Here is a 27,009-nt window from a genome sequence, read left to right on the forward strand (position 1 = left end):
GCTCCTCTTTTAACGAAGTTTGCCGGATTAAAGAGGCCGGAGGGGCTGGAGGCAGCCGTGGGCTGCAGCGCTGCTGCTCCCGGGGCCACCCTGGTGGGACGGCGGCTCCGGACATGGTCCCGTGGGGTCACCTTGCCGCTGGGGGGGGGGTCTGGGGCAGCAGCAAGGTTAGGAGCCCTCGGCGGAGGAGGGACGGCGGGATGGCCCCGGTGCCTGGGTCGGGGACGGGGCTGTGCCCTCCTCCAGCTCCCGGCCCAGGCAGCCCAGGGGCGGGAGGGCTGGTGCCGGCCCTGAGCGGGCTCTGGCCAAGCCCCGCGCGGCGGCTGCCCTTGCCCAAGCCTCGGCCGAGCACGCAAGCTCCCTGGGGCCCCCGATCGGCATCCCCGGGGCGGCCCAGCCTGGAGGCACGTGCCCGCCGGACCCGCCGGTGCCCGCCCGGGACGGAGCAGAGCCGGGGCCAGCCTGGGCACGGCTTTGGCCCCCTGCCTCGCCGCTTTGCCTGGGCGACCCCCGGGTCGGGTTTGCTAGGGGGGCGCGGGGCTCGGCCGCCCCCGGCAATGAGCGCACGGGAAAACCAGCCATGAAGTCAGGGCAGAAAACCTCGGCGGCTCCCCACCCGCCCGCGAGCGCCTGCCTATAAAAGGACTTGCTTCCTCAGACCCTGGGGCCCCGCTCCGTCCCTGCCCCCAAAACCGCCGGGGCTGAGGCACGCGGGGAATGCTCCGGGCACGGGCCTTAGTCACCGGCTTTCGGAGTCTTTCCCCAAATATGGTGCCTGGGCCGGAGCGGCGGGTGCTGCGGGGCTGGCGCGCCCCGCGAGGGAGGGCTGGGGGGGCCGGCCGGCCCGCGGGGTGCGCTGACATCACTGTCCGCCGCGCCGGCCTTTTAGCACAGGGCCGCCCTCCTAACTGTGCAGAGTGCTGGCTCCCGCGCAGAGCGTCGCCCCTCGGCTCCGCGAGCAGCCTCCCGTGAGTCCTGCTGCGGGGGGGCGGCGGGGAGGCGCCCCGCTGGGGACGGCAGCGCGGGGACGGGGTGCTCCTGCCTGTGATGGGGGTGCTGCACCCCAGGGTGGGGATGGGGATGCTGCACTCCGGCATTGGGATGCTGCACCCCGGGATGGGGATGGGGATGCTGCACTCCGGCATTGGGATGCTGCACCCCGGGATGGGGATGGGGATGCTGCACGCCAGGATGGGGATGGGGATGCTGCTGGGCTCTGCCTCGGCCCCACTGCCAGCTGCCCCGGGGGCCGCCGGGGACCCGCGGCTCAGTGCTCGCCAGGCTGACGGGGAGCACCGATGCCCCGGGGTTCCCAGCCCTCTCCCGGGTAGACGCCAGGCACATTCCTGCCCCTCCCGCGGGGCTCTCTGGACGGCCCGCAGCCCTCCTGTGGCCCCCGCATCCGAGCAGGGACCGCGAGGGGCTGACGGCTGGTGGCGGTGCGAGAGCGGGAAGCTGCGGTGGGGATGCCGGTGTCATGCGGACGGGGCCGTGCGTTGGGGCGAGGAGGGCTGGGGCGGTGCAGCGATGGGTGCGGGAGCAACATGGTCCCAGAGGACGGCGATGGCTCGGGGGTCACTGCTGCGCTGCCGAGCGAGCTCAGTGCCGGTGAGGCTGGGGGGGGGGTTGCCATGGGCTGAGCCGGGGGCCGGAGTGCAGAGCGGCGGCTGCCTGCAGTGGCTCCAGCCGTGCCCACCGGTGCCTGGACTCTGCCTGGCCCCCTGGGGAACTCAGGGCTTGCGGAGCAGCCAGCCCCTCCACGGGTGGCCCCGGCTCCCAGGTATCGGATGGGCTGTCGCACCCGGACCTGGCTGCAGCTGCAGGCTGGCGCCTTCCCCGCGTGTCCCCTCCCGGGGTGTTCGCGAGTCCCAGCAGTGCACTGAGCTGCGCCAGGTCTCAGTGGCTGTCCTGGAGTAGCGGGGCTGGACGTGCCCGGCAGTCTGGGCGCTGGGGATGGAGGAGCTGTGTGGGGACCCACGGGCGTTTGCGGCAGCCCAGGACCTGCCTGGGGGCTGAGCAGGTAGGGGACGGACGAGGCAGCTCCCCCGTGCACCCGGACCCGGAGGACGGGGCCAAGGCGCTGCTGCAGGGACGGGGCCGTGCGGCCAGGCACGCCGCGGGGATTGCCGCCCCGTGCTGGCCCCCAGATGTGCCCAGATGGAGCTGAAGAGCCATTGCCCGGCAAGGGGGCGACCCCCTCCAGCAGCGAGGCTGCCGCAGGGGTGGGAGGAGGACGTCCCGGGCGCTGGGGCAGGGGTGCCTGGAGGGGCAGCCGCAGGGTCCCGGCAGCCCGGTGCCCGGCCTCACGGGCCGCTTGCCGCCGCCAGGTCTCCCTCCCGCCGCAGCCATGGCGAACAAGGGCCCAGCCTACGGCATGAGCCGGGACGTGCAGTCCAAGATCGAGAAGAAGTACGACGAGGACCTGGAGGACCGCCTGGTGGAGTGGATCGTGGCACAGTGCGGGGCCTCGGTGGGCCGCCCCGAGCGGGGCCGCCTGGGCTTCCAGGTCTGGCTGAAGAACGGCATCGTAAGTGCTGGGGCTGGGTGCCCACCATGCCCGCCGTGCCCACCATGTCCGCCGTGCCCATCGGCTCCCAGGGCTGCCGGGGTCGGGCGGCCCCCTGGCGAGCCCAGCCTCTCCTCCGCCGGCAGGTGCTGAGCCAGCTGGTGAACAGCCTCTACCCCGACGGCTCCAAGCCCGTCAAGATCCCCGACTCCCCCCCGACCATGGTCTTCAAGCAGATGGAGCAGATCGCCCAGTTCCTCAAGGCCGCCGAGGACTACGGCGTCGTCAAGACGGACATGTTCCAGACCGTCGACCTCTTTGAAGGTGCGCGGGGCGTCCCGGGCACGGGGGTCGCGGGGAGGGGGCTGGGGGTGGCCGGTGACGTGCCATGCTCACGCTCCTCATCCTTCGGCAGCCAAGGACATGGCGGCGGTGCAGAGGACGCTGGTGGCCCTGGGGAGCCTGGCGGTGACCAAGAACGACGGCCACTATCACGGGGACCCCAACTGGTTCATGAAGTAAGCGGGCAGTGGGTGCCGGGACCCCCGTGGCCCTGTGGCTGGCCCGGCCGGCCGCTGCTGTCTCCCTGCAGGGGGGTCAGGTCTGGGGCTTTGCCCTTCCCAAGGTGGCAAAACCCGGGCGCGTTTCCGTAAGGATGCTCCGCTTTTGGTCGGGCAGTTTCGGTCCCCTCTCTGGGTGGCCGGGGTGGGGGCGATGCAGGGAGCGGGCGCCCGGGTGCAGCACCCCGGGGTGCTCGCGGCGAGGGGCCGGGAGGCGGCGGGACGCGGGTGCCGCATGGCCTCTGCCTCCGCCCCGCAGGAAAGCGCAGGAGCACAAGCGGGAGTTCACCGAGAGCCAGCTGAAGGAGGGCAAGAACGTCATCGGCCTACAGATGGGGAGCAACAAGGGGGCGTCACAGGCGGGGATGAGCTACGGCCGGCCCCGGCAGATCATCAGCTAGGCAGCCCCTCTCCCGCCGCCCCAGCCCTCCCGCAGCCGGGAGAGCCGCCCCAGCCAGGACCTCCGTCTTCGCTCCCTCCAGCCCAGCGGGCCGCAGCCGCTGGAGCGCCGGCAATTACGCCAGCCTCTCACCGATTGGTATTTATTTAAAGCAAAAAGCCAACCAGCCTAACCGCCCCGTCAGCGTAGCACGCACCGAGCAGCAGCCCACGCGGCGACGCACGCAGCGGCGGGGGCGCCGGGGCCGCTCTGCCATGCCCAGCCGCGCTCGCTCTGTGTCCTGGGCGGCCTTTCCTCTCCGGCCTTGCACGCTCCCCGCTTCGCTCCCGCGAGCCCTGCCGTGAGCTGGTCCCGCTCCCGCTGTGCCAGGCCGCGTTTGTGGGCACCCTCGGGTGCCCCGCACCCTTCCCTGGGAAGGCTGGTGGGAAGGGCACGCGCCCCAGCACCCGGAGCCACCCCGCCTGCCCGCAGCCCCGCACGAGTCCAGCGCCACTCTTGCAGAGATCCTTGCAAATGGGGAGAAAAGAGAATTGGCCTCAGTTTTGTACTTTGTTTATGTCAAAATTAAAAGGTTACTAATCGAGCGTGGCGTGCTGAGGAGGTTTCCTCCTGTTCTCCTTCGCTGGCCCCACGCGGTGGGTGCCGGCTCCAAACCTGGCAAAAACAGAGCTTGTGATCTGCCCTTCCCTCCCTTGAATGGCCTGGGAGGGCAGAGCAGCTACGGACCAGACAGAGGAGGGTTTTTCAGAGGCTTTATTTGGAAAGCTGCACAAAAGGACTTTGCCGTTTAAAAAACAAACCCCAACTTTAAAAAAACAAACCAACAAACCCAGACAGACACATGGACAAACCAACCGTGCTCTCAGACAAGCCACTGCCAGAGCAACTCGAACCTCTCCCTCCCAGCCCAAACCAGGCGTCTTGCACGGTCTTGTCCTTCCCCGACACTGGGCACAAATTTGTGCCCCAGCGAGCGGCGGGGCAGAGGGCCTCGTGCCGAGACGCCCAGCGGCCGCAGTGAGCTCACGCCGCCACACCTTTGCGTCTGCCGCGGTGGGTGCTGCTGACAGCGAGCAGGGACGCCCCGTCCCTCTGCCCCCCCTGGGGCTCGGGCGCACGCGGAGCTGGGGGCGAGACAGAGGGGGCTCTCGACGCCGCGTGAGCAGGATGGTCGAGAAAGCGCTGCTCCCTTCTCCCTCCCTGACTGTACGACCGCTGGTGCCTGCGACGAGGCGGCAGGGGAGCAGGGGAAGAGCGGAGGGCAAAGAGAGCAAGTGCCCGTGGGAACCAGGCAAACTGGCTCCTGCTTCTAAGCTGGGTGTAACTGGTGGATACTGTCCAGCTTCCCGCCCAGCAGGGCAGGAAACATCAGTGCTGAGGTCCCTGCCGGCAGGGGCAGGTGCCAGGGCTCACGCTGCAGAGATGAGGCTCAGAGCAACCCTTTCTTCCAGGCTGCTGCGCCGCGGGAGCCGGCTGTGCACGGGGCTCCCCGAGCCCCTGCCAGCGAGGGGACGACGTGGAAGAGCCCCTGGGGTGCAGCGGACACACAGACAGGCCCCCCCTGTGCCGGGGAGCCTGCTGGGGGCTTCCCAGTCCGCTGCTCCCCTCCCGGCCGACCCAGGCAGCCCTGGGGAGCTAAGGCAGGTCCCGGTCTTGCCCTGCAGCAGGGATGGCTTTGCCCTCCTCCTCCCTCAGCCTCAGGAAGTGACCCACAGCTGCTGCCGGGGCAGCTGCCGTGGCGTCCCCTCCTTCCTCCCTGCCCGAGCGGGCTGCTCACCGTGGGCCTGAGCAAAGCCACCGCAGGGGCCAGGCATCGCCCACGGCCGCGGGGGAGAGGGGTCGTCGGGCCTCGCGCACAAGGCAGGCCCAGGCAGGAGGAGCAGCTCAGCGGCCGCCACACGCCCAGGAAGCGGGGAACCATCGGTGCGGGGCCTCGTTCCACATTCGAAGGGAAGCCCTGAGTGTCGCTGCGGGGCAGGCTCCATTAGGAAGGGGTTTAAGGCTTGCTTTGTTTCCCAGAATGAGGGAAAGGGAAGCTTCCCTTTTGCCGCCAACAGTCTTTCTCCTTCTTGCTGAGCCACCTCCAGTACCGGCTTCAACAGGCCAAAACAGCAATGGTCCCTGGTGGCTCAGGAAGTCTCTGCTGCCCTGTGCTTGGGAATGACGTACCGGGTGGGAGAGAGACAGCCCGAGCCTCCAGCCCCAGCTAGCAAGGCTGGTGCTCCCTGTCATCTGAGAGGAGCTCGGCCGTCGCCTCCTGGCTGAGGTACCCTGCTCCGGTGGGAGCTGCCTCGTGGAAGTTTGCAGCTCTGTTGCTGCTGTGAAGCTTGGGGTGGCTGGGGGTCCAGGACCCCTCCTCCCCCACGTCCTCCTGGGCAGGGCCCGGGTGCTCACACTCCATCTCAACGTCCTCAGCATCCTTCTCCCCGTAGAGCGGCATGGACTCCATCTCCAGGCCGCTCTCCAGGGCTCTGTGCTTCCCGCCCTGCTGGTACCACTTGCAGGCCGTGGAGCCGTGGCAGGTCAGGTCAAGCCCCACGTTGTTCCTGGTCAGGCAAACCTCCAGCATGTAGTAGAAGGTCCAGAACACAGCAAAGCATCCCAACAGCAGGAGGGTCTGCAGAGGTGGAGGACAAGACCCGTTCAGAAACAAAGCCTGTGTCTGTCCCAGAGCCCTGCGCTGTCACCCAGCACGGCCCAGCGGAGAGGACGCAGCGCCAGGAGGACCTGCGACGCAGCCTGGACTGGCCAGTTCCCATTTCTCCAGTCACACCTGCAGAGCGTCGGGGAGCCCCACGCTTCAGCACCCGACGGACAGGGGCCCTGTGCCTCTCCTCAGCCCACGGGCAGGCTTACCTTGAGGGTGTTAGCAGTGAGGGTGTAGCGCTGCTCCTCAGGGATCTCCAGCCCCGGAGGGCACGGCAGGGAGAAGTTGCTGTTTAGGTACTGCCCGCTCATGGCTTCCTCCAGCAGCCTGGCGGACAGAGGCACGCAGTGAGAGTCCTGCAGGCAGGGCTGCACCAGGGAAAGGTGCAGGGAGAGTCCCAAATGCCCATGAAGGGTCTGGAGTGCCTTTTGCACTGCAGAAGGTTGCCCTCCTGGGTCAGACGCGGCCAACTGAGCCACTGCGTGCAGCCCTCAGCTCCCCTCTGCCACGCACCTCGTGGTGACGCTGCCCCAGCCAAGCAGTGTGTGCTCAGGCGCTTGCTCTGATAATGTCCCTTAGCCCTTCTCCTGCCTCCCCACTGAGGCAGTACTGGGTTGTGGTCTCCTACCTCTGCCGTTCCTTCATCTCTGCTGGGGACCAGGAGGAGCCGTAGAGGGTCAGCTGCCACTGCCTGAGGGTCCCAGCCCTCAGGCTCTCATCCCCTGGGAAAACAAGAGGCTTGCACCAGTGGGAAACTCGTGCCCAGCAAGGTGTCCCAATGTAAGGCTGATCCCCCAGCAGCCCAGCTGCAGAGCCGGCAGTTCTGCAGGACACGGCACGGAGCTGGGAGCGGGGGGACCTGGGTGCACTCTGGCCAGGCACCTCTAAGCGGGGGTGCTCCATCTCCGCCACAGCGTGCCACTGCCAGTCCCAGCCTCACCACGCTGCCACCACCCCGAGAGACCCCGGGGTACCCCAAAGGGAGGGACTCACCAGTGTCTCTGATGACGAGTCTGTACGTGCCCTGCGCTTCCTCGCCCCAGCACCGGACCGTGGAGAAGGTCCAGTCAGCAAAGCCATTGGGGTCCCTGCCAGAGGGTGGGGAGAAATAACCCATGAGAGCGTAACGTAGCCTGAGCCGCGAGGCCAGACGCAGGTCCTGGCTCTCCTGCTCAGGGCCAGCTAGGCTGGGCATCCTGCTCCCCAGCGTGAGCCTCGCCAGCCCGCCCGTCCCCCCGCAGGGCTTACGAGTCCATGCTCCTGGTGGTCCCTATCAGGGACATCATGCCGCTGGGGCAGAAGAGCCTGATCTCCAGGTTGCCGCGGCGGGGGTGGGTTATGGTGACGGTGACTGCCACGTGCTCCAGGGTTCTCATGCCGGAGAGCTCCAGGTCGGTGGTGGTGACTGGGAAAGGGGATGCAGGGCGTGCTGAGGCTGGTGGCAGGGATGGAGTCCCTGCTCCCAGCCAGCCTCAACATGCCACTCTGCCTCTTAATAGGACACACACATGCTCATTGCGGCCTCCTCACAGCTGCCCCGGTTCCTCTGGTCACCCAGAGCCAAGAGGCAGGAGCCATGGCAGTGGGGGCTCTGCCAAGTGCCCGTCGGCACAGCCGGGCTGTGCTCCCAGGCCTGGTCCCGGTCCGTGCTCTGCGAGGAGCGTCCCTGCCTCCCACAAGCAGAGCCACCCCAATACCTCCCTGGCTAGTGTGGGAAAAGGGGCCCTGGCACGCTCCTTCCCGGGCACGGGGGAGGCAGCCTGGCTCCCTCCACACCGGGCACCCCGTGTAGCGCAGCGCTCGTCACGCTTGGGCTGCTCAACGTACCTAAGGGCTTCTGCAAGGGAAGTCGGGTCCTCCCGGCCTGGAGGCACAGGAGGCCCCATGTCAGCTGTCCTCTGCTCACAGCCACCCTCTGTCCCCTCTCCTGAACTCGGCAGGGACCAGACAGGACAGAGAGGGTGGTGAGAAAGAGGCGAGGAGCAGTTGCTGAGGAAGGAGGGCTGAAAGGTAAGGGCAGCATTAGCAAAGGGACAGCTGACTCCTGGGCTTCTCCCAGCACGTCCAAGAGCAGGAAGACGGATGTGAGCCCACGCTTTCCTCTGCGCACAAGGAGGGAGGCACACACATGCCTCCCCGCACTCTCATTTAGCAGCAGTCTCTTGCCTGCGGCTGAAGCCTCATTTCACAAGCGGGGCCCAGCCAGCAGGTCCCAGCTGCTCCCCAAGGCGCTTGTGCCCTGTAGCTCCCTGAAGTCCTGCTCATGCCCAGCTCCCCTCTAGCCCTGGCTCAAAGCCTGTGGGTTCAGGAGCCCACCCAGAGACTGCTTTAAGCACTGCGATGAAAGAAGCCCTCATCGCTCACCAAGCTGTTCCCACCCCGGGTCTGCTAGCTCTTTGCAGCCCTGGAGACTGTCGCCTTGAACCCACAGTTATACAGGAGCCAGCTTTGGAAAGAGGAGGGGGATGAGAAGCCTGGAGTCCAGACTCCCTGTCCCACCTCTAACCATTCGCAGCCCCACCGATGCTTGCAGCCCCAGAGCTGCTAATTCTAGCACCGGAAACCCCATCATGTTTCAGAGCAGATTTCAGCCTGTGGCTCAGCCGCCAAGCCCCCTCCAGGCAGCCCCGGCCCAGCGGCAGGTGGGTGCTCCCCAGCATCTTCCCAGCGAGGAGGCAGACGCGTCCCGGACTGGGCAGCCTGCCTGCAGTGGCCAGCCCAGCACGTTTGCTGGCCTCCTGGGGCCACGCGGGGAAAGGGTTAACTCTGAGGCAGTCCTGCGGTACCTGGGGGACAGCAGTGCCCCCGGCCACACATTCCTCTGCACATACTTCTCCAAAGTGCCTCTTTTCTGCCTCTTCCCAACTCTGCTTGCTGCCGAGCTTCCAGCTCCCAACTCCTTTTAGGGCAAAAGGAGCTGCTTGACCTGCAGCCCTCACCAGGAGTACGAAGGTCTCCGGCAGAGCAGGGCTAAGCTGCTGCCAGCCTGAGGGCTAACTAACTCCTCTGTCCCTGCACCCCGCGCTGGGGCCCTGCGGCAGCAGCGTGCAGGCAGGGCTGGACTGCCCCGCTGCCTGCCCCGCGGGACATGGACAGGCGGGGATGGAGAGCACGGACACTGCCTGGGTGCCTCTGCCCGGCACTCCGATGTGACCATAGCCTGCTCAGCCACAGCTTGCTCAGCATCTCCCCGGCCTGCCAGCAAGGAGAGAAAGGGCAGAATCAGCTGCGAGGGGGGCACTGGGTTTGCAGTGCTCCAAACTCTTTTCGGGGAGACCTCTATCCTGGGAGAATGGCCTCTGGGTGCTGCCAACCCCTGGTACCGAGGTGCCAGGAGCCGGGGCAGCGAGGGGTGCAGGGCCAGGCCCTGAGCAGCGCAGACTTGGGGTGGCATCTCCAGGTGCAACAGGGAAAGGGCTGGTGGCCGCAGCGCCGGCGCATGAAGCAGCTGTGCGTGGCCAGAGAGCCGGGCCCTGCTGGGGGGTCAGGGAAGGGCCCTGGGGCTGGGCTGCCCCCGAGCAGAGCTCTCCTTCCCACTGGTAGCAGCCAGAGCAGTGCCTTGTTTATGTGGACAGCGGCAGGCCAAGTCGGGAGCTGGAGCATTACCTAAAATGGTCAAAGCCAGGCGAACAGGTCTGGCTGTGGCCCAGCCTGGCCGAGCTTGCTAATGCCTGTCTGGCTCCTCAAAGACATCAATCTATGGGATGGAGTTATCCTGCGGGAGCGGGGAGGGGGCGCAGATCAACAGGCACAGATCCCCTGGGGCAGAGCAGCGGAAACAGAGAGGAAAAAGCCCAGGCATCGCAACACTTAACCCCTTCGTGGTCTCGTGCAGCCCCGGGCTTGCCCCGAGCAGCACTGCTGCCCTGTCTGGCTGCCAGCCTGGCCGGCTGTGGCGTGCACAAGCACGTGCTCTCGCATGGCACACCTGCTCTTACCGTTCCACGCGACCTCCAGCTCCTGCGGGAGTAACGGGATGCTCTTGCCTTCCTTCAGGACAGGGCTGATGTACGAGGCGAGGTATGGAACGGACTCCCAGATCTGTCACGGGAAAGGCAAGAGGATTCAGTACGAGGCTGAGCGCTCCCTGCACATCTACCTCTAAATCTCCCATCACTCTGGCAAGCCAGTCCCATCAGTAATGCTCCTGCCGTGTGTGGATGGGGGCACAGCTTAACGCTCTAGAAACAGCTCAGGCCCAAACGCAGCATGTCGGGGGGGATGGGGACAGGGCCCAGGCCGAGCTACAGCAATGCTGCTCTGGGCCACGCGAACCAGGGAGGTGTGCAGCGGCTGGAGCAAGTGCTGCAGGGCTGGTGAGGAGGGGCCACACGTCTAAGAGTGCGAGCCCCAAAGCCCTGCAAGCACGGGGAGCAGCCTGAAAATCCACAGCGAGGCAGTGCTCAATGCACGGGTGAAGACGAAGTGCCGAAGGGATCTGCCCTGATCTCCATGTGGTTAAGGGCACAGGGAGGAAGAGCTGGGGACTCCCCTGCCTGCTCTGACCATGCAACTCCCTCTGCAGCCCCAGCGGCCCCCAGGACACAGAGCCCGGAGCTGCCAGCTGAGAACGGCCTGTTGCCTTGGGGCACGGTGCCCTCCCGGAGCCCGGTGCGCAGGGAAGAAGGTGTTGGGGCCGCTGATGAAACTCCCCAAGCCATGAATCAGAGCTGTCGTCTCCCAAGAGCAAGGCTCTCGCCCATGGCTATATATAGTGCTGAGAGAACAGCAGCTCGGGGGCAGGTTTCAGGCATTGCCGAAAAACTCATTACTTCATGCCAAAAGCAGCCTTGTAGCGAGGCCTGGCGGGACAACGGCCGAAGCGCTGGCCCTGAACTACCACAATGTCACCGCCACCGGTGCTGAGCTCTGCCCTTTGCCGAGGGACCAGTAGGCAGCTGTTCCCAGTGCAGGCACAGTCCCTGCCACTGCCGTGGGTCTGCTCCACGCGCCCCTGGGGAAATGGTGGGGCTTGCCTGGCCACAGGGCCCTGAATTACCTTGGCAGCATTTACCAGCCTCCAGGCGTTCAGCAAGCCAAACCCGTGCTGATGACTGTGGCTGAAGCCGGCCTGGTTGACGTCCCACTTTGCGTGACGATCCTCGTACTGAAAGGAAACGCGGGGCATGTGGTTACCCTGGGGCACATGGGCAGCCCTGCAAACCCAGAGCGAGGGGAGCCCATCCAGGAGGGAAGGAGGCTCAGAAATATTCTGCAGCAGCAGGCAAGCAAGCCCACATGGCCTTATTAGAAAGAAACAGGTTGACCTTTGTTTGAAACATGTCCCAGGACAAACAAGCTTCCCAGCTCCTCAGAAAGGAAATCAAGCAGCATGAAAGGGCACAAATGCCTCTGCTCTGAAACATCACAGCTGCTCCTTTTCCCCTGCCGCCCAAACCACGGTCTGCAGGATGGCAGAAGCCTTGGGGAGAAGGAACCAGGTCCCTTAAATCAACAAGAGCTGGGTGGGGATGGATCTGGGTCCCATCACTTATCGAGCTGTAGTACTCTGGCAACACCGGCTTGCAGTTGTGGAAAACACTGCTCTGTGCCAAAGCAAGTTTTCTCTTATATATAACATTAGCTGGACGTAAATTCCCACTCCCCCGAGGGGTACGAAAGAAGCCCGGCCCCTAAGCCGACTCGGACAGCTCCAGCCAGTTCCCACTCCCCCTGTCCACAGCGAGCTCCCAGTGGGTCAGCTGGAGCTCTGCCAGAGGCAGTGCCCAGCGAAAGGAAGGGTTGTGTTTGCCGCTGAGCTCTCTGTTATGTCTGTTTCCAAGAGCCTGACTCTCTTGAGAGCGCAAGGACCAGCCGGAGCATGGCAGAGCTCCTGGCTTTCCCACCGCACAGACTGCCAGGTGGCATTGCAGAGACACGCGCCAGCACTTTGGCTCAGCCAGCCACGCTGCACATGCACCCGCTCCTGGTGTCTGTGGGCAAGGAATGGTGAGCCTGTGGAAGACCTGTACACTGGCAGATGGAGGCATTCCTGGAGCAAATACCCCATTTGTTATCATGACAGAGGAAAACGCCTCAGCTGCATTCCTGCAGGGAACAAGGGGTGAGGGGAAAATGCAATCCACTTGCCAGAAGCCAGATGATGGAGAGATTTACAGAGGGGCAGATAGACCAAAACAAGGATGTGCACAGCAGGGCCACGGCCGTCCTGCAGCATCCTTGAAGAGAAGCCGTAGGAGACGCGCCAGCAGGGAGGGCCGTTAGCTCACCTTGGTGGCTGTGAAGACGATGATGTGCTGGACATCTCGCCAGGTGAGACACGGCCGCACCTGCAGCATCAGCGCGATCATCCCGGCTGCAAGAGGAGCAGCAGCTGACGTCCCCGTGTGGCCCTCCGTGCACCCCGTGCCCTTCTGCAAATCCCAGTCTGTCGTCACCTTTGGAGAAAGAGGAGGAGAGAGGTCTCCTGTCAGGCCCACTGGCTGCAACGCTGGGGTGGCTGGGCTACGTCACTGCTGTGCATGCTACCAGGGGCTGGAGCAACCACGCGTGCAGCCCCGTCCCCATGCTGCGCTCTTCCAACACCAGCTCTGTGGGCAGCCCACGCCTGGCCTGTGACACAACTGCCAACAAAAGGCCTCCAGAGGGGCGCCCAGAGAGGGGCACTGCCCCTGCACCGCGCGAGGGGCACAACACAGCTAAGAAATGAGCAGTGCCTAAATGCAACGGGCAGAAACAGGGCCAGGGGCTGCACTCCTGGCAGAGAGCAAGGCAGATGGCAGAGGGGTTGTGAGTGAGAGCAGCCCAGGGGCCCTATGTGGAGGCCAGAGTCCTAATTTACTGCCTGAGCACCCCCAGCAGTGTGCAGGATGGTGCACAAGCTGGTAGGTTTTCCTGACAGCCCTGTGGTGCTGAGCTATTGCTTGTGCGTTACGATCAGCAATACTCATGTAATTGTTATTGCTCTACCACAAGCCTGGTGAGGAGGAAGAGATCCCCCAAGGGCTGGCTGGGAACAAGAGCGAGAGGTTTGGTGTCAGGACGTTGGAGCAGGAATCAGAGCGCGACGGCTCAGGCACAGAGAACATTGCCACATGCACTGCTGAGCTGAACAGCTGGGCTTCCCCGCACCGTGCTCAGCACCGTGCCGGGATGTGCGGAGGCCTTTAAGGGGGAATGCAGGCACTCACACAGCACCTTCATGCCCTTCCTTAGGAGAGCTGCTGCGTCAGAAGGGAATTGAGGCCTCCCGCTCCTCTGGGGACTGTGGCTGAGTGCCCGTGGGGACACCCCCTGCCTCTGTGCGACCACGCGGAAACCAGGGCAGAGAGAGGCGAGCTGGGTTAGCAGGGCAGTGCCCCAGCGTGAATGCAGCGCGCCGAGGCCGGCGTCCAGACTCTGGTCCCCTGCGTACAAGGCTTTCAAACAAAGCAAGGGAGACAAGGATCATTGGATGCCCACGGATTTCCCCTCTGGAGCTAAGACACGAGGAGGTTGTCCCAAGCCCCTGGCCTGCATGAACCACATCTAATCTGTCAGTGTCCCAGCCATCTCCTCTGCACCAGCAAACTTCCCCCCAGTCAGTGGGGAGGAATTTGCAGCACACGGGCTTTTCTCTGTGGTTGCTGAGATCAGGCTCAGAGACAGGAGGGGCAGCCAGAGATCCCGTCATCCTCCCTCAGCCAAGACCAGAACAACAACAACAACAGCGGGGCAGCAGCAGGGGGAGAGAGTCAGGGAGTAGTTGCTAAAAAGCCTGGAAACATTTCCCAGGCAGTTCCTAGCCACGACATGGGTACTGAACAAAAACCAGTACCAGGCAGGCTGGAAAACAACACAGCTTCCTTACTGAGAGGTATCGCCCTGTGCTGGGAGAGGGGATGCAAGCAGCCTGCTGAGAGGTTGAGCAGAGCGGCTGTCCAGGGAACAGCATTTATAGGGAGCTCAAGCTCACCACAGAGATCCCTGGGAGACCCTTGTTTCAGGGACGACATGTCCCTGGTGTAAAATCATGAAAGCAGATAGTTTCCTTTGCAGAGAGAGAGGGGCTGAGCCTGAACTAAACAACTTTGGGAGAAACTCAAGGCGGTTACAATTTGGGAGAAAAGAAACCTTACGGGCAAGTTCTGCTTTTCAGCTGTCCCCATGTAACCCTGGCTTGTCTTCACCGCTGACCACAGAGTCACACCAGCCCAACTGGGCCTCCGCAGAGAGATCATACAGGACTGCGCAGGAGCCTACAGAGCCTCAAAAGAGGCATTGGGGAGATTCCCAAACTGTGCCTTGTTTGCTCCTTGCCGTGCTGGAGGCACACCATCTCGCTGTAAACCGAATGCGTCCATCCCCCTCTGCTCCCAGTGGGGAGACATCCTGCATTGCCAAGGCTGCAGTTTTTGTTGCCTTCTATGTTCGACTCCAAACCATTTTGTCAGCTGTTAACAACCACAGTTTGCACTCGGACACTGTACATCCTACAAAGAACACCCCAAGCAGCATAAACTTTCAGTAGGAAATGCAGCTAGTGCCAGAAGCCGTATTAAATTCTTCCCATTAAGGAAACCACACAAAGTTTATAGTCTGGAGAAAGAAAGAAACCCAGCAGGCAGCTGCTGAGAAGTTAACTCTGACATCACTGAAGCACAATTAAAAGGCATTTAGGAACAGAAGACGACCCTCCAGAAAAAGGGGTGTGTGAGTTTTAACATGACATAGGCTCACTGCAGGAGCGATCACATTACTGCAAAGAAAAAGAATGGCTCTCCAGCACATGTAATTCTTAGGCTATGCATGGCATCTACTTCTGGTTCCCTGAGGGAAGACCAGCACTTGCATTATTGTCGCACAAGGCCAGTATTCAAAATGAAGGGGCATTTGAGACCTTCAAAGTTATCTCACCAGCAGCACACTTACAGGAAGCTGCACATAAAACTGAAAACCTATAACTCCTGATAAAAGTACAGTAGAGCCCTTACTTGGCTGCTGTTCCCTTTTTCCCTAGTGTCAGTAGTTTCCAAACCAGCTTGGGACAACTCAAATTATTTCTGAAAGGAAACATTAGCTCCAGTCTGGGCTTTACTTTCCCTGCTGCAAGAGCTGAGCCATTCCTCCAGGCAGCTTGTGCCACGCTCTAGCTAGACACAGTGATTTCTGCGCTGGTTCTGGACTGCACGAGGGGCCAGCGCAAGAGCTTGCTGTGTTGTAACACAAATTATATTGTACAAACCAGGTAGCTGAGCAACTCAGGCTCTCTCTGTTCCCTGGCATGTTCCTCTACTTCCTCCTGTCTTGCTTGGGCCCTCCCTGTTCCCCTACTTTACCTAAAACGCAGGGAAGCCTGTTTTACATGCCTGGATTTAGCTCCTCTCTGGCAGGCTCGGAGGTGCAGTCACACTTCCCAGCTCACAGGAGCGCCCTAGACACCATCCTTCATCCATCAGGCCCGGGTGCGGGACACACAGACCCCCTAACAAACACTGCCTGAGCAGGATCTGGACGGGGACCCTCCTTGGCTGACACAGACCTGCGCTGGGCATTCATTGCCACGTCTGCTTGGCCAGGAAAGGCCAAAAGCAGCGTGCCTTTGGGAACTGCCTGTCCCGATGGGACACCCTCCTGGTGCCTGCCAAGTCCTGGACAACCCAATCCCAAACATTCAGGCCTGGGAGCTAGTGACGTTTACACCCAGTGGCCCTATGGTGGCTTGGGCTCTGCCATCCCTGGTGGCCCCACAGGACGGGGCAGCACAGAGCCACAGGGGCTGGTTAGCCTGACAGCCCTCTGAGTGCACCAGGACCATGGGAGGAACACGCTGGGTCAGGCCTGGGGCTGGTTAAAACAGGCCTGGCTGCTTGGCTCAGGGAGAAAGGACATTTTGTTGACAAGAAGTCATTTTTTGGCAAAAGAAGGAAAAGTTGATAAAAATATTCTGAAAAAGTCAGCTAGGAGATGACACATTCCAGAGCAGAGAAAGAGATGTGGCCAAGTAGTTTAAAGAGCCCGATGCTGCTCCTAGCCCCCAGCGCTTGCCTGTGCTCTCACGTTCCTTCAGTGCAGAGGTGACACAGGACAGCTGGGCAGGATGTGCCACAGCCTGAGCGGAGCCCAGCTGAGCTGTGACGCAGCCAGCCCCTGGGTGGGCTTCCCTTCCGAAAAGCGAGCGTTGGCACCAGATTCTCGCTGCAGGCTCCCAGCTTGCTGTGCAAACGGGGCACACACACAGGTGAGATGAAGAGCCCCTTTCGCCAGCTGTCACCAGTGTCCCCAGGTGACATTCCCAGGGACACAGTGCAGAGGAATGTCTTAGGGGTGATCCAAGCAGCCCCCATCCCAGAAGATGCCTCCCTACAGTTCCCAGCAGCACAGGGCAATGACACAAGGAAAAGCAGTCCCTGTCCTTTGGGTCTGACATCCTACCTGCACTTGAGGAGGCAAAAATGTCACACACAAAATCTGCATTTGGGGCCAGCAACTCAGTGTGCCCATGAACGTCGTTGCTGAGAGAGGGTCAGTGCACTGCAAGTTACAGGCTGACAGACGGTAACAATGGGGGGAACAACCAAAAATAGGAACCTCCCTCTCAGAGCACTATTTATGCAGGACCTAGTTAAAAACCGTGTTCATTCCCTGCCTCATGGAGGAGCCCAACTACAAACCTAAGGCAGCTGTGTGGCAGTCAGATGAGCCAGAGGTTTGTCCCTTGTCCGCCCAGGGCTGTTACAGCTCTGCAGCCAGGTGTGGCCAGCAGAGCACGGCGGAAGGTGTGTGCCTTGCACGGTACTCACAATGCTCCTCATCATCTTGTCCCCACCGCTGAAGGTCACGGCCAGCATGGAGGCACACTCCTCAGCGTAGAACGGCATGGAGCCCATCTCGTCCACTGCGCCTGTGAAAAAGCAGAAGGCATCAGATTGTGTGAAGCCCTTTTCACTTTAACCACTGAAACTGCAAGGTGATGAGCCTCTGAGGGTCTGGTCTTCTAGCTTTGCTTCTTCACGAACTCCCCATCTGCTGCCATGGTCTCTGCCCATGGATAGACTCTTCTCTTGACAGGCCTTGAGCAAAAGCTAACTCTCAGCCCATCGGTCCCAGCCCGGCTTCATGAGTGCAACTGCGGCTTGATAGGGTTTCCAGCACACCGGGATTGCTTTCAGTGCAAACATCCCCAGCGGAGACAAAGCCCTCACAAGGCCAACTCCTGGGAGCTGGGCAAGGAAACCAGACCCAAGCCCGTATTTTTCATGGCTGGCAGATCTGTAGGGAAGGCAGCCACAAAAAATAACCTTTCACTCTGCTTAATATTAAACAGATTTTCTACCCCCCATGTAGCTTCTGCTCTCAAGAAAATAGATTAGATGTTTCTTTTTTAACATACATAATGGAAATGCTGTATTTCAGGTCACTCCCTGAACAGGGCAGTGTGTCTGTCACAACCCCTGGTGATAGATGCCAGAACACAGGCAGGAATTTCTTTGGCCTCTTGCTGCTCTGCAGGTCAAAGAAAACTGCAGGCTTGAGGGCTGTGGCCCAGCGCCTCTACACACTGCCATGTGCTGTCCTGGAGGGCAGACATTTTCCCACAGATTCCCACTATCCAGCTAGCTTCTGGCTGGGCAGGTTTTGCACTTTTGGGATGATCTCATTTTTCCATGTTGGGAAGAAACGAGATGGAAAGGAACTGCGGATGCTCTACTGCAAATGGGCCATCGGGGGCTTCTCTTCACATGCTCCCCAGAGCAGCTGGCACCTGGCAGGCTCCCTCCTCTGCACAGCAGCGACTGTCACTGCAGCGTGGCAAGACCCCGGAGGGCTCTGGGCAGGAGACAGCGACCTGAGCTGCAGAGCACGGCCTGCTAGCGCAGGCCTCCTCCCCGAGGCAGCAGGGCTATGCCAACAGGCGTGCACACCGGCACTCACCTATCGTGACAGTGTAGATGGAGTTGGCATAACCGTCGTAGTTGCAGTTGTCACTGTGTTGCCCACCGTTGCCACTGGCCACTACGAAAATGCTCCCAAAGCCTCTGCGACCCGCTATCACGCCGTGCTGCAGGGCAGCCTGTGGAGGAGAAAAGGTCACTGCTCAGGGCAGGTACACAAGCTTCCCCTTCCCACGCGTTTCCCTGCTGACACCAGGGGGTTTCTGCCAGAAGGCACGGCTGGCCCACCTGCCTGTAGGGCTCTCCTAGACCTCGTAGTGCACCTCGCTGCTAACCGAGGGACGGACGGACGCAGGCACGCTCCTCTCCTGAGCTGGCTGTGAGGGGGAAGCGTTAACCCTGTACACTGTGCTCACAGGCACAGGACGTGCTAGAAAGCTGTGTCCTGGCATCTCCAGTGAGGAACTGGAATCCCTGCTCCAAGACTTCAATAGCCAACCCTGCCAAGTACTCGGGGTGACAGCAGGGCCAGCCACAACCCCTCCGGGCTGTACTTCACCCGGCTCGCAGAGTCAGGGATTTGTGTCTGTTGAAGCCCTGACCAGACACTGAGGTTCCAGCATGAGTGTGTTATAAACGCAGGGATGCGGCCAACACCATAGTTGGGGAACAGCCTATCTATTGTTTACTATGATTTTAAGTGGATTCTGCATTAAAAAAAAAGAAGAAAAGCAACCTTTCAAGCAACCATGGCATAAAGACTGACCAGATTTTGAACTCCAGAGGAAACACAACACGCCCAGCAGGGTTCACTCTGGAATTGGCTTTGCTGTAGCATCAACGCTTTGCTGCTGACAGAGGCTACCTACAGATGTGGCTATTGCCCTTCTGTAAGTCCACAGCCCCACATACACTCGGGCTTCCCTTTGCTGAGAAACACAACTACATCAGCGCCGCTTGGGAAGCTCATTTCCAGGCTGACACCTTGCGCAGACGTCATCCCTGCCCAGACAAAGGACACGTGTCTGATGGATGAGCAAGGCCTGCTAGAAGCACACCCTCCTCCTCTGCCCTCCCTTCGGCAGGTAAAGGCACACACTGCATTGGCCAGAAAAGCCCTTCAGATGCTCTGCTGGTTTAAAGCAAGCTTTGCCTGTGCTCTGTGTCTCAGAGCTTGTTACGGCTGTCTCTGCATGCAGAAGAGAATAAATTAACTTGCGCAACTGGAAGCCATTTGTCATAGTGAACTGATACCTCAGTTGTCAGCATAACTCTGAACAGCACAGTAACTGCTATCTTGTGGTTAGAAAAATACAGCAAAAGGCTGCCAAGCGAAACAGAAATCAAGCAGAATCGCATCCCACGAGCAATGCAGTGTCAGTTTTGGGGCTCCCTCGAGTGAGCCCTCGCTGCAGCAGCTGGGCAGCGGGAGGCAAGCACAGGCAGGCTGGGCGCATTTTGCAGGAGGTTCTGCAGGAAGGGCTCTGCGAGTAGGCAGCACCTTCCTGGAGCAGCCGGGCAGGGAGAGGAGCAACACATTCTTGCTGCCTAAAGAAAGGGGTTGCTAGTCCGGAGTGTGATGCTGCACATTTCCCCCTGCTGCTCTGGGGTGCAAACAGGCGCCGGTCCCAAAGTTACTGCAGTCCCCAGGAGCCTTTCAGTCACCCCAGTGCACATGGACTCTGCAGAGCAGTCCTCCTGCTCCCCCCCGCCATAGTCCCACTCAGTGCAAACGCAGCCATCTCCCCAACCCCTTCCTTACTCCCAGCATTTGAAGGCACGTTCCCTGCCTTGTGAACCACCCCTTAGCGTTGGGAATGTTTGGTCTCCTGAGTGGAGAGCATCCCTTAGGTTGCAAAAGGTGCCAGAATAATCCCACAGGTTGCAAAAAGTGCAGCATTTTCCTGATAAGATCACAGCCTTTCCTTGAAGAGCTCATCTAATTCTGCCTAAGCACTGCCCTCCTGCAGCAACGTCACCTCTCCCCACCACACAGCAACATGCAACACCTCCGCTGGCAGCGATGGAAGCAAGCAAATGTGTGCTGCACCACAGCAACACCCCTCCTCGCCTGTTCAGGCAGGCAAGAAACCACAAGCACTACAGGGCCAGGCCGGGGGCTGACCTGGGCTGCTGGAACTGTTTTATACCTTTCCCAGTTGATGGGGGCCATCCACAGTTTTCCCATCGTCATCTGGACCCCAGCTGCAAAGAGAAACACCATGAAGTATCAGCCCCAAGAGTCGCAGACAGCGATGCTTCCTCCTGTTAGTTTGCCACTAGAGTGAACTATGAGCAGTCACCAGTTACTCCCAGCACCGTGACGCAGATCTGAGGGTGCTGTACTTTCCCGTCTGTCAGGTTGGCCCCTCACTGCTGGGATCTGGCCATCGTGTTTGTGCTGTGCCCCTGGGGCAGATTCCAGTGGACAAAATGTTTGATTTTTTTTAGCATCCAGCTTCCCACACATTCCAGTCCCCGTCACACCGCTCAGCCAGGGGTCCCTGACCCCTGTCCCTCCGGCATGCTGTGGGGCACAGTGTCCCTTCAGCACAGCCAGTCTCTTGGAGGTGCTGGAGTAATGCACAGAAGAAGACTTTCTAACCACAGGCACCACACACAGCTCAGTCCAGCTCTCCAGTAATGGGAACATTGACATTACTTTCAATAGCAGTAATAAAGAGCCCTGCCTTCACGTGCCTGGTGGAAACCCTGTCCCAGTTCAGCTGCGCACAGACCCTGAGAAAGGCTGACGGCAGGGCACAGGCGGGCACCGAGCCAGGCCTTCCCACTCCTGCCCTGGGGGAGCAGGGCACCTGCACTGTGCCCTGGGAGAGCACAGGGAGCTGCCACCGCGCAGCCTGGCGGTGTGCCTACCGCTGAAAGCAAACACACACGCCGCAGAAAGGCAGCCCTGGTTTTGGTGCCCCCTGACGGGGCAGCTAATTGGGACAGCAAGAGGAGAGGAGCCGCTGTGAGCATTCGGACACGGACAACGGCTGCGACCCTGCCCCAAGGCAAGGCGGGGTGCAGGGCCTTTCACTGCGCCTTGGTGCGGCCCGGCTCCCTGCACGGGCTCTCGGGGCAGAGCCTGCCTTGGCGCTCACCTGCAGCTGTAGATGTCATTGATCTGATAATGCTTGTTGAAGGCGATGGCCTCCATGCTGTCGGTGAGGGGCCCGTCCAGCACTCGGATGCCTGCAGGACAAAGGACAACCAACACGACCAAAAGGGATCAAAGCAAGCTGTATAAACAGTGTGAGCAAATTCCTCGGCAGGTTCACGCCGGGGACACTCACTCTCCCAGCCTGACCAAACCAGCTCTCCCGGAGCTGTAACCAGAGATAAGACTGTAGGGACGGGATTCAAACAAGGGTCCAAGATTGCAGGGACATCCTCACGCACAGCCTGGGATCTCAGTGCTCCACATCCTCTTTCAGACACAGCTTTTCTGCTAGGCTGCAACCCCAGCCCATGAGCACTCCAGTCCCACTGCTAGAACCAAGCTGGTGACGGGGCAGCACAACCAGCCACCAGTTGGGCACCCCCGAGCCCTCCCCACTGCCCTCCACAGGCTTCTTCATGTCTCACCCTCACTTGCCTGCTGAGGAAGGGCCTGAGAGATGTAGGACATCCCTGTTACTGTGCTCAGGCCAGCAGGGCAAGCCCACCTCCCCAAGAGAACAAATGAAGGCTTAAAGCTGAGTTTTCAGTGACCCAAACAGTTGATAATTACACAATTTTGTATCACAGTTTAGGCTGGCAAAGAATGTTACAAATGGGAAACAGGCACACATCTCAATTAAACAGTACAGCCACCCACTCATTTCTGCTCTTGCTGGCACAGCACATGTGGCAGCGTTTTACTGCCACATCCTAATCTTCCCCCATGGAGGAGCTGAGCAGCCCAGGTAGGGATGTGCCGGCTCTCCCTGCCCGGCTGGCACTGCGCTGGCTCCAGCACTGCCCCACGGCAGCACACGCCAGCCTGGCACTCTCTGCCCCACCCAGAGCTCGAGGCTGCCCCACGGCAGCCGCCCCGCCAGGCCCAGCACAGCTTTGGCGATACCGAGCTGAAGGCCACGGAAGTGCCAGGTCCCGCCTCCCCGAGCCAGGGTCAAACCCTCCCTATTCCCAGTGCTGCAGTTTAAACCACGAGTTCATGTTTCCTTCTGCCAGCTTGGCTTTGCAGCAGTCCCTGTCCACAGCCTCCCAGGCAGCCCGGAGCGCAGGGACTCTCCCTGTGCCGTGGCCTGGGTGGCTGCCGGGGACGCGCCCGGGCAGGGGGAGGTACAGAGAGAGCCGTGAGCTGGGCACGGGCGCACGGCTGCCTTCGGTGCCCTCGGGCGAGCTCCATGCCCTCAGCATCCTACCAGCACCCCAGGGCACACCCTGCTCTCCGGCCCTGCTGCTACAGGGGACTGGCGCTCTTTACAGGGAACGTGGCACCATCTGCCGAGTGCAGGGAGAATCACATCCCCGGCGTCCTGGGCTCCGCCAAGGACGCATCCTGCTGGGCATGGAGATCTCACTTCCCTCTGTGAAGGAGTGTGAGAGCTCCAGAGACCGCCAAGGCCACAGTGGCATGTTCCCTGGCTTTGCACAGGACAGATGTGCAGCCAGACCTTTGCTCCCCGTCCATCTGCAGGAGACAGACTTGAGACCAAGGGCCCGGGGACGGTGAGGGGATGGGAAACGCTTGCTTCCCAGGCTCCTCCAGAAGCAACTTGCGGTTCTGCACCAGAACAGGCATGTGTTTGCCTGGCTGCAGCCGGGCACGTTCGCTCGGCTTGGACTGTGTGGTAAGGGTGTGGGTGTGCCACAAGCTCTGCGAGCTGGGCAAGCGGTGTGCGGGCAGTACAGTGGAAAAGCTCCTCGAACACACACCTCTCCCGCACTGCCAGGAAATGGCTCCTCTGGAAGCAGCTCAGGTGGATGCTGGTTCCTCCCTCAGACAGACAAACCAGTCTGAGCAGAGCCCCGGCTGACTCAGAGCCGCTTGGTCATGGGGCTTGGTCAGAGCCAGCCCTTCCGAGGAGCAGTGCCCTGGCAGCACGGAGCAGGAGATGAGACAAGCGAGGCACAAGCTCAGCGTGTCGGGGTGCCACAGCATACGCTTACCAGCAATGCGGCTGCCGTAGGCAACTCCCACGGTGCAAAAGCTGTTGTTTGGCACAGCAGCAATCTCCCCTGCGCAGCGGGTCCCGTGGTGGTTGCCGTTCTCTTCGTCAGGGTGAGGCATAGGGTCAGGGTCATTGGAGTTCAAGTCATAGCTGCCTTCTGGGCTCTGAAAACACACCCACAGTCACAACTCAGGGCTCCGCTCTTCTCTCCTCAGGAAAAGCAGGACATAAAAGCGTGCTATGAGGCCTACCACCCAGCCTGGGAGCCACCAGAACTTGGAGACTACATCCATACAGGGCTGCAACTCAAGACTCTTATCTACTGCTGTGGGAGAGGGACCGAGAGAAGCAGCTTCAGCAATGTGCTGCAGACCAGGGGGACACCAGGTCTTGTGCCTTAAGCAGCCTCCTACCAGAAGAGCACAGGGTACAAACACTGGTAATCCTGCCACTTGGGTATAAAATCTTCCCAGGAAAAGGTCTGCACTCCCTGGCACTTCCTGCCCAGACCAAGCCCAGGGTGACAGCCTGGGTCAGGCTCCCTTTGCAGCTGGGCACCGACAAGCTCCTGCTGTGCTCATCAGGCAGCTGGAGGCCTGCGCAAGCCGTGCCCCCAGCGTGAGGCTGCCTTGCCGAGCGGCCAGTCTGCTCTCGTGCCCTCCCACCGCAGAGCCGGCACTCACGTAATTTGGCTGTATGTCTTTGATGGTGTGCTCCACACCGTCGTCCACCACCACCACCGTCACGCCGTGCCCCGTCACGTTGCGCTCCCACACGCCTGTGACGTTGATGTCCTTCCCGGGGCTCTTCCGGTTATTCTAAGCACCAGAAAGAAGAGTGAGAGGAGAGCGAAAGCAGAGCAGTGGGTCAGCTCTGAGGAAAGGGGTGCCGAGACCTTTCAGGCACTCCGGCTACAACGTGTGGGGCCGGGGCAAGGCTGGGAGCGCAGGAAGCAGCCTGGGACAGTCACTAAAGTTTTTTCAGTGCAGACAGTGAGCAACGGTGGCTCAGGCCACTGAGCGGAGTGCAAGCGCTGCAGGACAAATAGCGTGCTGCAGCCTGCTAACCGAAGAGCCAGCGTGCTCCAGCTGGCTGCACGCCACCTCGGCCTCGGCTGGGAGAGCTGCCGGGCTGCTGTGAGACAGGGCAGGGGGTTGCCTCTGCGCGCAGCTTTGCCTAGCCAGTGCGGGGGCTTGCGTTGCCCCCCCACCTGCCTGTTTCCATCAGAGCAAGAGGCGTCTGTTGCAACAGAAACGCCTCTCCCTACCCCGGCACTACCGCTGCGCGCGGGAGCAGTCCCCTGCCCTTGGTGCGCCAGCACACAGAGCGCAGGGTGAGCTCTTGGCAAGCTCGCTCTTCGCTGCAAGGGCAGCTAGTCACCATTTTGCCCACTGCGTGACAGCCCATTCGTAACCACACGGACAACTGGGCTGCTAGCAAGAAAGGAGCAGGGAGACCACTCACCAGATGCCACTGCTGGGGGTATTTGGGATCATTAAAGTGCAGGCTGCGTTTGGAGCGTTTCAGAAGCTTCTGTTCCGAGTGCCACCGCACGCTGTCGTGCTGTGCAAATAAAGCGTCCACCGACCTCCTTATTGCTTCGGGTTCGGGGGCCATGTGGCCGTCGGGCTGATAGGTGAAGAGGTAATGGCCCTTGAGCTCCCCAATGCGGCCCATGTTCACCAGCCCCGCAGTCCGGGCCAGCTCCTCCGCCCGCTGCTCTAGTTCCTCCTCTGGCACGTCCAAGTTCACGGCCCACGCCAGCTTGCCGTGCCTGTGAGCCGTGCCCCGGCTGTCAGTGCCGGCAGCGAGCTCTGCAGCGCGGGAGAGTCCGTGTGGTGAAACAAGGGGGATCCAGGCTGCACTCAGCCAAAGGCACGTGTGGATACAGAGTGTGGCCTCCATCCCTGCGCTCCATAGCGGCACCCTCCACCTCCAGTGCGGCATCAGACAGGTGGGCTGCAGACAGCGAGGAGCAAGGGTGAGAGCCGTAGCCTCTCCTGAACATCCCACTAAGCCCCGCGGCTCCCGTCCGGCCACACCAGGACCTGGGTCTGCCACCAAGCCCCCGGCACAGCAAAGACCTCCTGGCAGGGAAACATCACCATACCTTGCCAACACGGTTCCCGCACCAGCAGTACCTCCAGCTCCTTCCTAACCACGTCACGCTGGGAGGCCGCCCCCAGGCCAGGCAGAGACCAAATGACTGTCCCTGGCAAAGGCAGTAACTGCCCGCCCTGCCCGCTGGGATCACGGCCGCGGGGGCAGGCCCGTCCCACAGCCAGACGCGACCCTGCTCCCTTGTGAGCGCCGGCACTTCTGACTGGCGGAAGAGAGGCTGCTTCCGTCTCTTGCCACGTCCCAGGCTGCGCTGCAGAAAACGCGCATGAGACTACTGGCGTGCAGCTCCCCGCGAAGCAAACCTCACAAGAAATGCCATGCGGCGTGGGATGCCCACATCTGAGAACCAGTTCCTCTTCCGGGGAGTCCCACCGAACTTGTTCCTCACCACATACGTGCCTGGAGGAACCTGCTTTCCACCCACCATTGAATTGTCAGCACCCTCTGAGAGCCTCCGGTTCAACGCCCCCTTCCAAAGCGCCGGGACTGCAGTGGGGTGAAGTGCCCCCCATATCCAGCCCAGGTCACTTCACGCACCCACCGGTGCATCCCAGCCCTGCCCAGAGCCGCAGGTCGCCCCACGGGTCTGGTGTTAGCGGTTACCCCAGGCGTCTTCCTCTCCTGCTCATTTTTTTAAGTCAACTCACCAGCTGCAGTTCCTGTCAGACACCACGAGACCAAGGCCCAGATCTTTCTCCCCAACCCACCCGCTCTAACTGCCCATCGCTTCCTTTACGCTCAGCGGAGAGACACCGGCACCTCCAGAGAGCAACTCAACGCGCTGAAGCCCTGGAGTTAAATGGGATGGACGCAGCACGCCCAGCTCCACCTGGCCCGAGGAGCCAGGGAAATTCAGGAGGGCAGACACGCCTGGTGCCAGCCGGGAGCGTGAATCACGGCAGCCCAACCTCAGGAACTAATTAGGCAAATCAGCTATTGCTGGGCAGCGTTTCAGGCAGGGCACAGCGCGTTCCTGCCCCTTCGCTTGGCGTGACAGCCCGAGGCAGGACTCACGCCTGCCCCGCGGGCGCCGGGGAAGCGGGGCTCCTCCGGCCGCGGCCCCGCTCCCGAGGACACGCGCGGCGGCGGGACATGGGCGTTTCGCTCCGCGTCCGGCCTCGTGCCGGGCAGGTGCCTCGGAGCGGCGGCAGGCGAGGGGTCGCTCCAGCCGCCTTCCCAGCGCGGCGCCTCCAGGCGCCCCGCCAGGCCGCGGCCCATCGTCCCGCTCACCCCCGACCCCCGCGGGACCGAAACCCCGGCCGGGGCGACCCGGGGCCGGCACCCGCCGGGCGCTGGGCTCCAGCGGGTGGAGTTTAATCCCGGAAAGTCCCCTGGGATCTTGGCTGCCCCGGAGGGAGGCGAATCAATGATTAACCGCGCTGTTAACGATTAGCCGCGCAGCGGGCGCCGGGCCGGGGGCCTCCCGGCGCCTCCCCGGTCCCCGCGGGCCCCAAAGCGTCACCCGCCGGCCCCGGGGCTCCCATCCTGCCGCTCCTCCGGGGCGGCCCCCGGTGTCCCCGGCCCGGGTGTCCCCCTCCGGGTGTCCCCCGGTGTCTCCAAGTGTCCCCTTGCCCCGGTGCCCCCCCCCCCCGGCCCGGCCCCCCGGGTCCCCGCCGGCGCTCACCGGGCGGGGCGCGCATGGGCCGAGGCGGCCCCGGTGCCGCTGCCGCTGCCGGATCCCCGCGGCCGCTGACAGCTGCGTCACGTCCGGCCGCGCCGCGCCGCGCCGCCAGGGGGCGCTGCGCCCGCCCCGCCCCGCCCTCCGCCCCGCCTCTCGCCCCGCCTCTCGCCCCGCCCCGCGTCCGGAGGCGGCGGCGC

General features: G+C 61.9%; 2 protein-coding genes across 3 annotated transcripts; one reads left to right on the forward strand and one right to left on the reverse strand.

Moving 5' to 3' along the window:
* The first annotated feature begins 866 nt into the window (after positions 1-866).
* Positions 867-4,049, forward strand: TAGLN (transgelin). Its single transcript, XM_067310287.1, has 5 exons — positions 867-968; positions 2,328-2,527; positions 2,653-2,830; positions 2,922-3,024; positions 3,326-4,049. The coding sequence occupies exons 2-5, from the start codon at positions 2,348-2,350 to the stop codon at positions 3,465-3,467; spliced, it is 603 nt and encodes a 200-aa protein (XP_067166388.1). The 5' UTR covers positions 867-968; positions 2,328-2,347; the 3' UTR covers positions 3,468-4,049.
* Positions 4,050-4,204: 155 nt separating this feature from the next.
* On the reverse strand, positions 4,205-26,868 carry PCSK7 (proprotein convertase subtilisin/kexin type 7). Of its 2 annotated transcripts, none has more exons than XM_067310285.1 (16): positions 26,816-26,868; positions 24,535-25,029; positions 23,754-23,888; positions 23,069-23,234; positions 21,055-21,145; positions 20,098-20,152; positions 17,988-18,126; positions 16,856-16,956; positions 12,344-12,511; positions 11,113-11,220; positions 10,052-10,154; positions 7,362-7,518; positions 7,107-7,201; positions 6,742-6,835; positions 6,323-6,440; positions 4,205-6,083 (listed from the first exon to the last, which is right to left on the reverse strand). In XM_067310285.1, the coding sequence occupies exons 2-16, from the start codon at positions 25,015-25,017 to the stop codon at positions 5,673-5,675; spliced, it is 2,424 nt and encodes an 807-aa protein (XP_067166386.1). In that variant the 5' UTR covers positions 25,018-25,029; positions 26,816-26,868; the 3' UTR covers positions 4,205-5,672. The 2 variants fall into 2 exon arrangements, with proteins under 2 accessions (XP_067166386.1, XP_013814316.2); XM_013958862.2 differs by lacking the exon at positions 26,816-26,868 and adding an exon at positions 25,181-26,099.
* Between the last annotated feature and the right edge of the window lie 141 nt (positions 26,869-27,009).

Source organism: Apteryx mantelli, chromosome 23 (genome assembly GCF_036417845.1).
Source record: "Apteryx mantelli isolate bAptMan1 chromosome 23, bAptMan1.hap1, whole genome shotgun sequence".
Classification (NCBI taxonomy): domain Eukaryota; kingdom Metazoa; phylum Chordata; class Aves; order Apterygiformes; family Apterygidae; genus Apteryx; species Apteryx mantelli.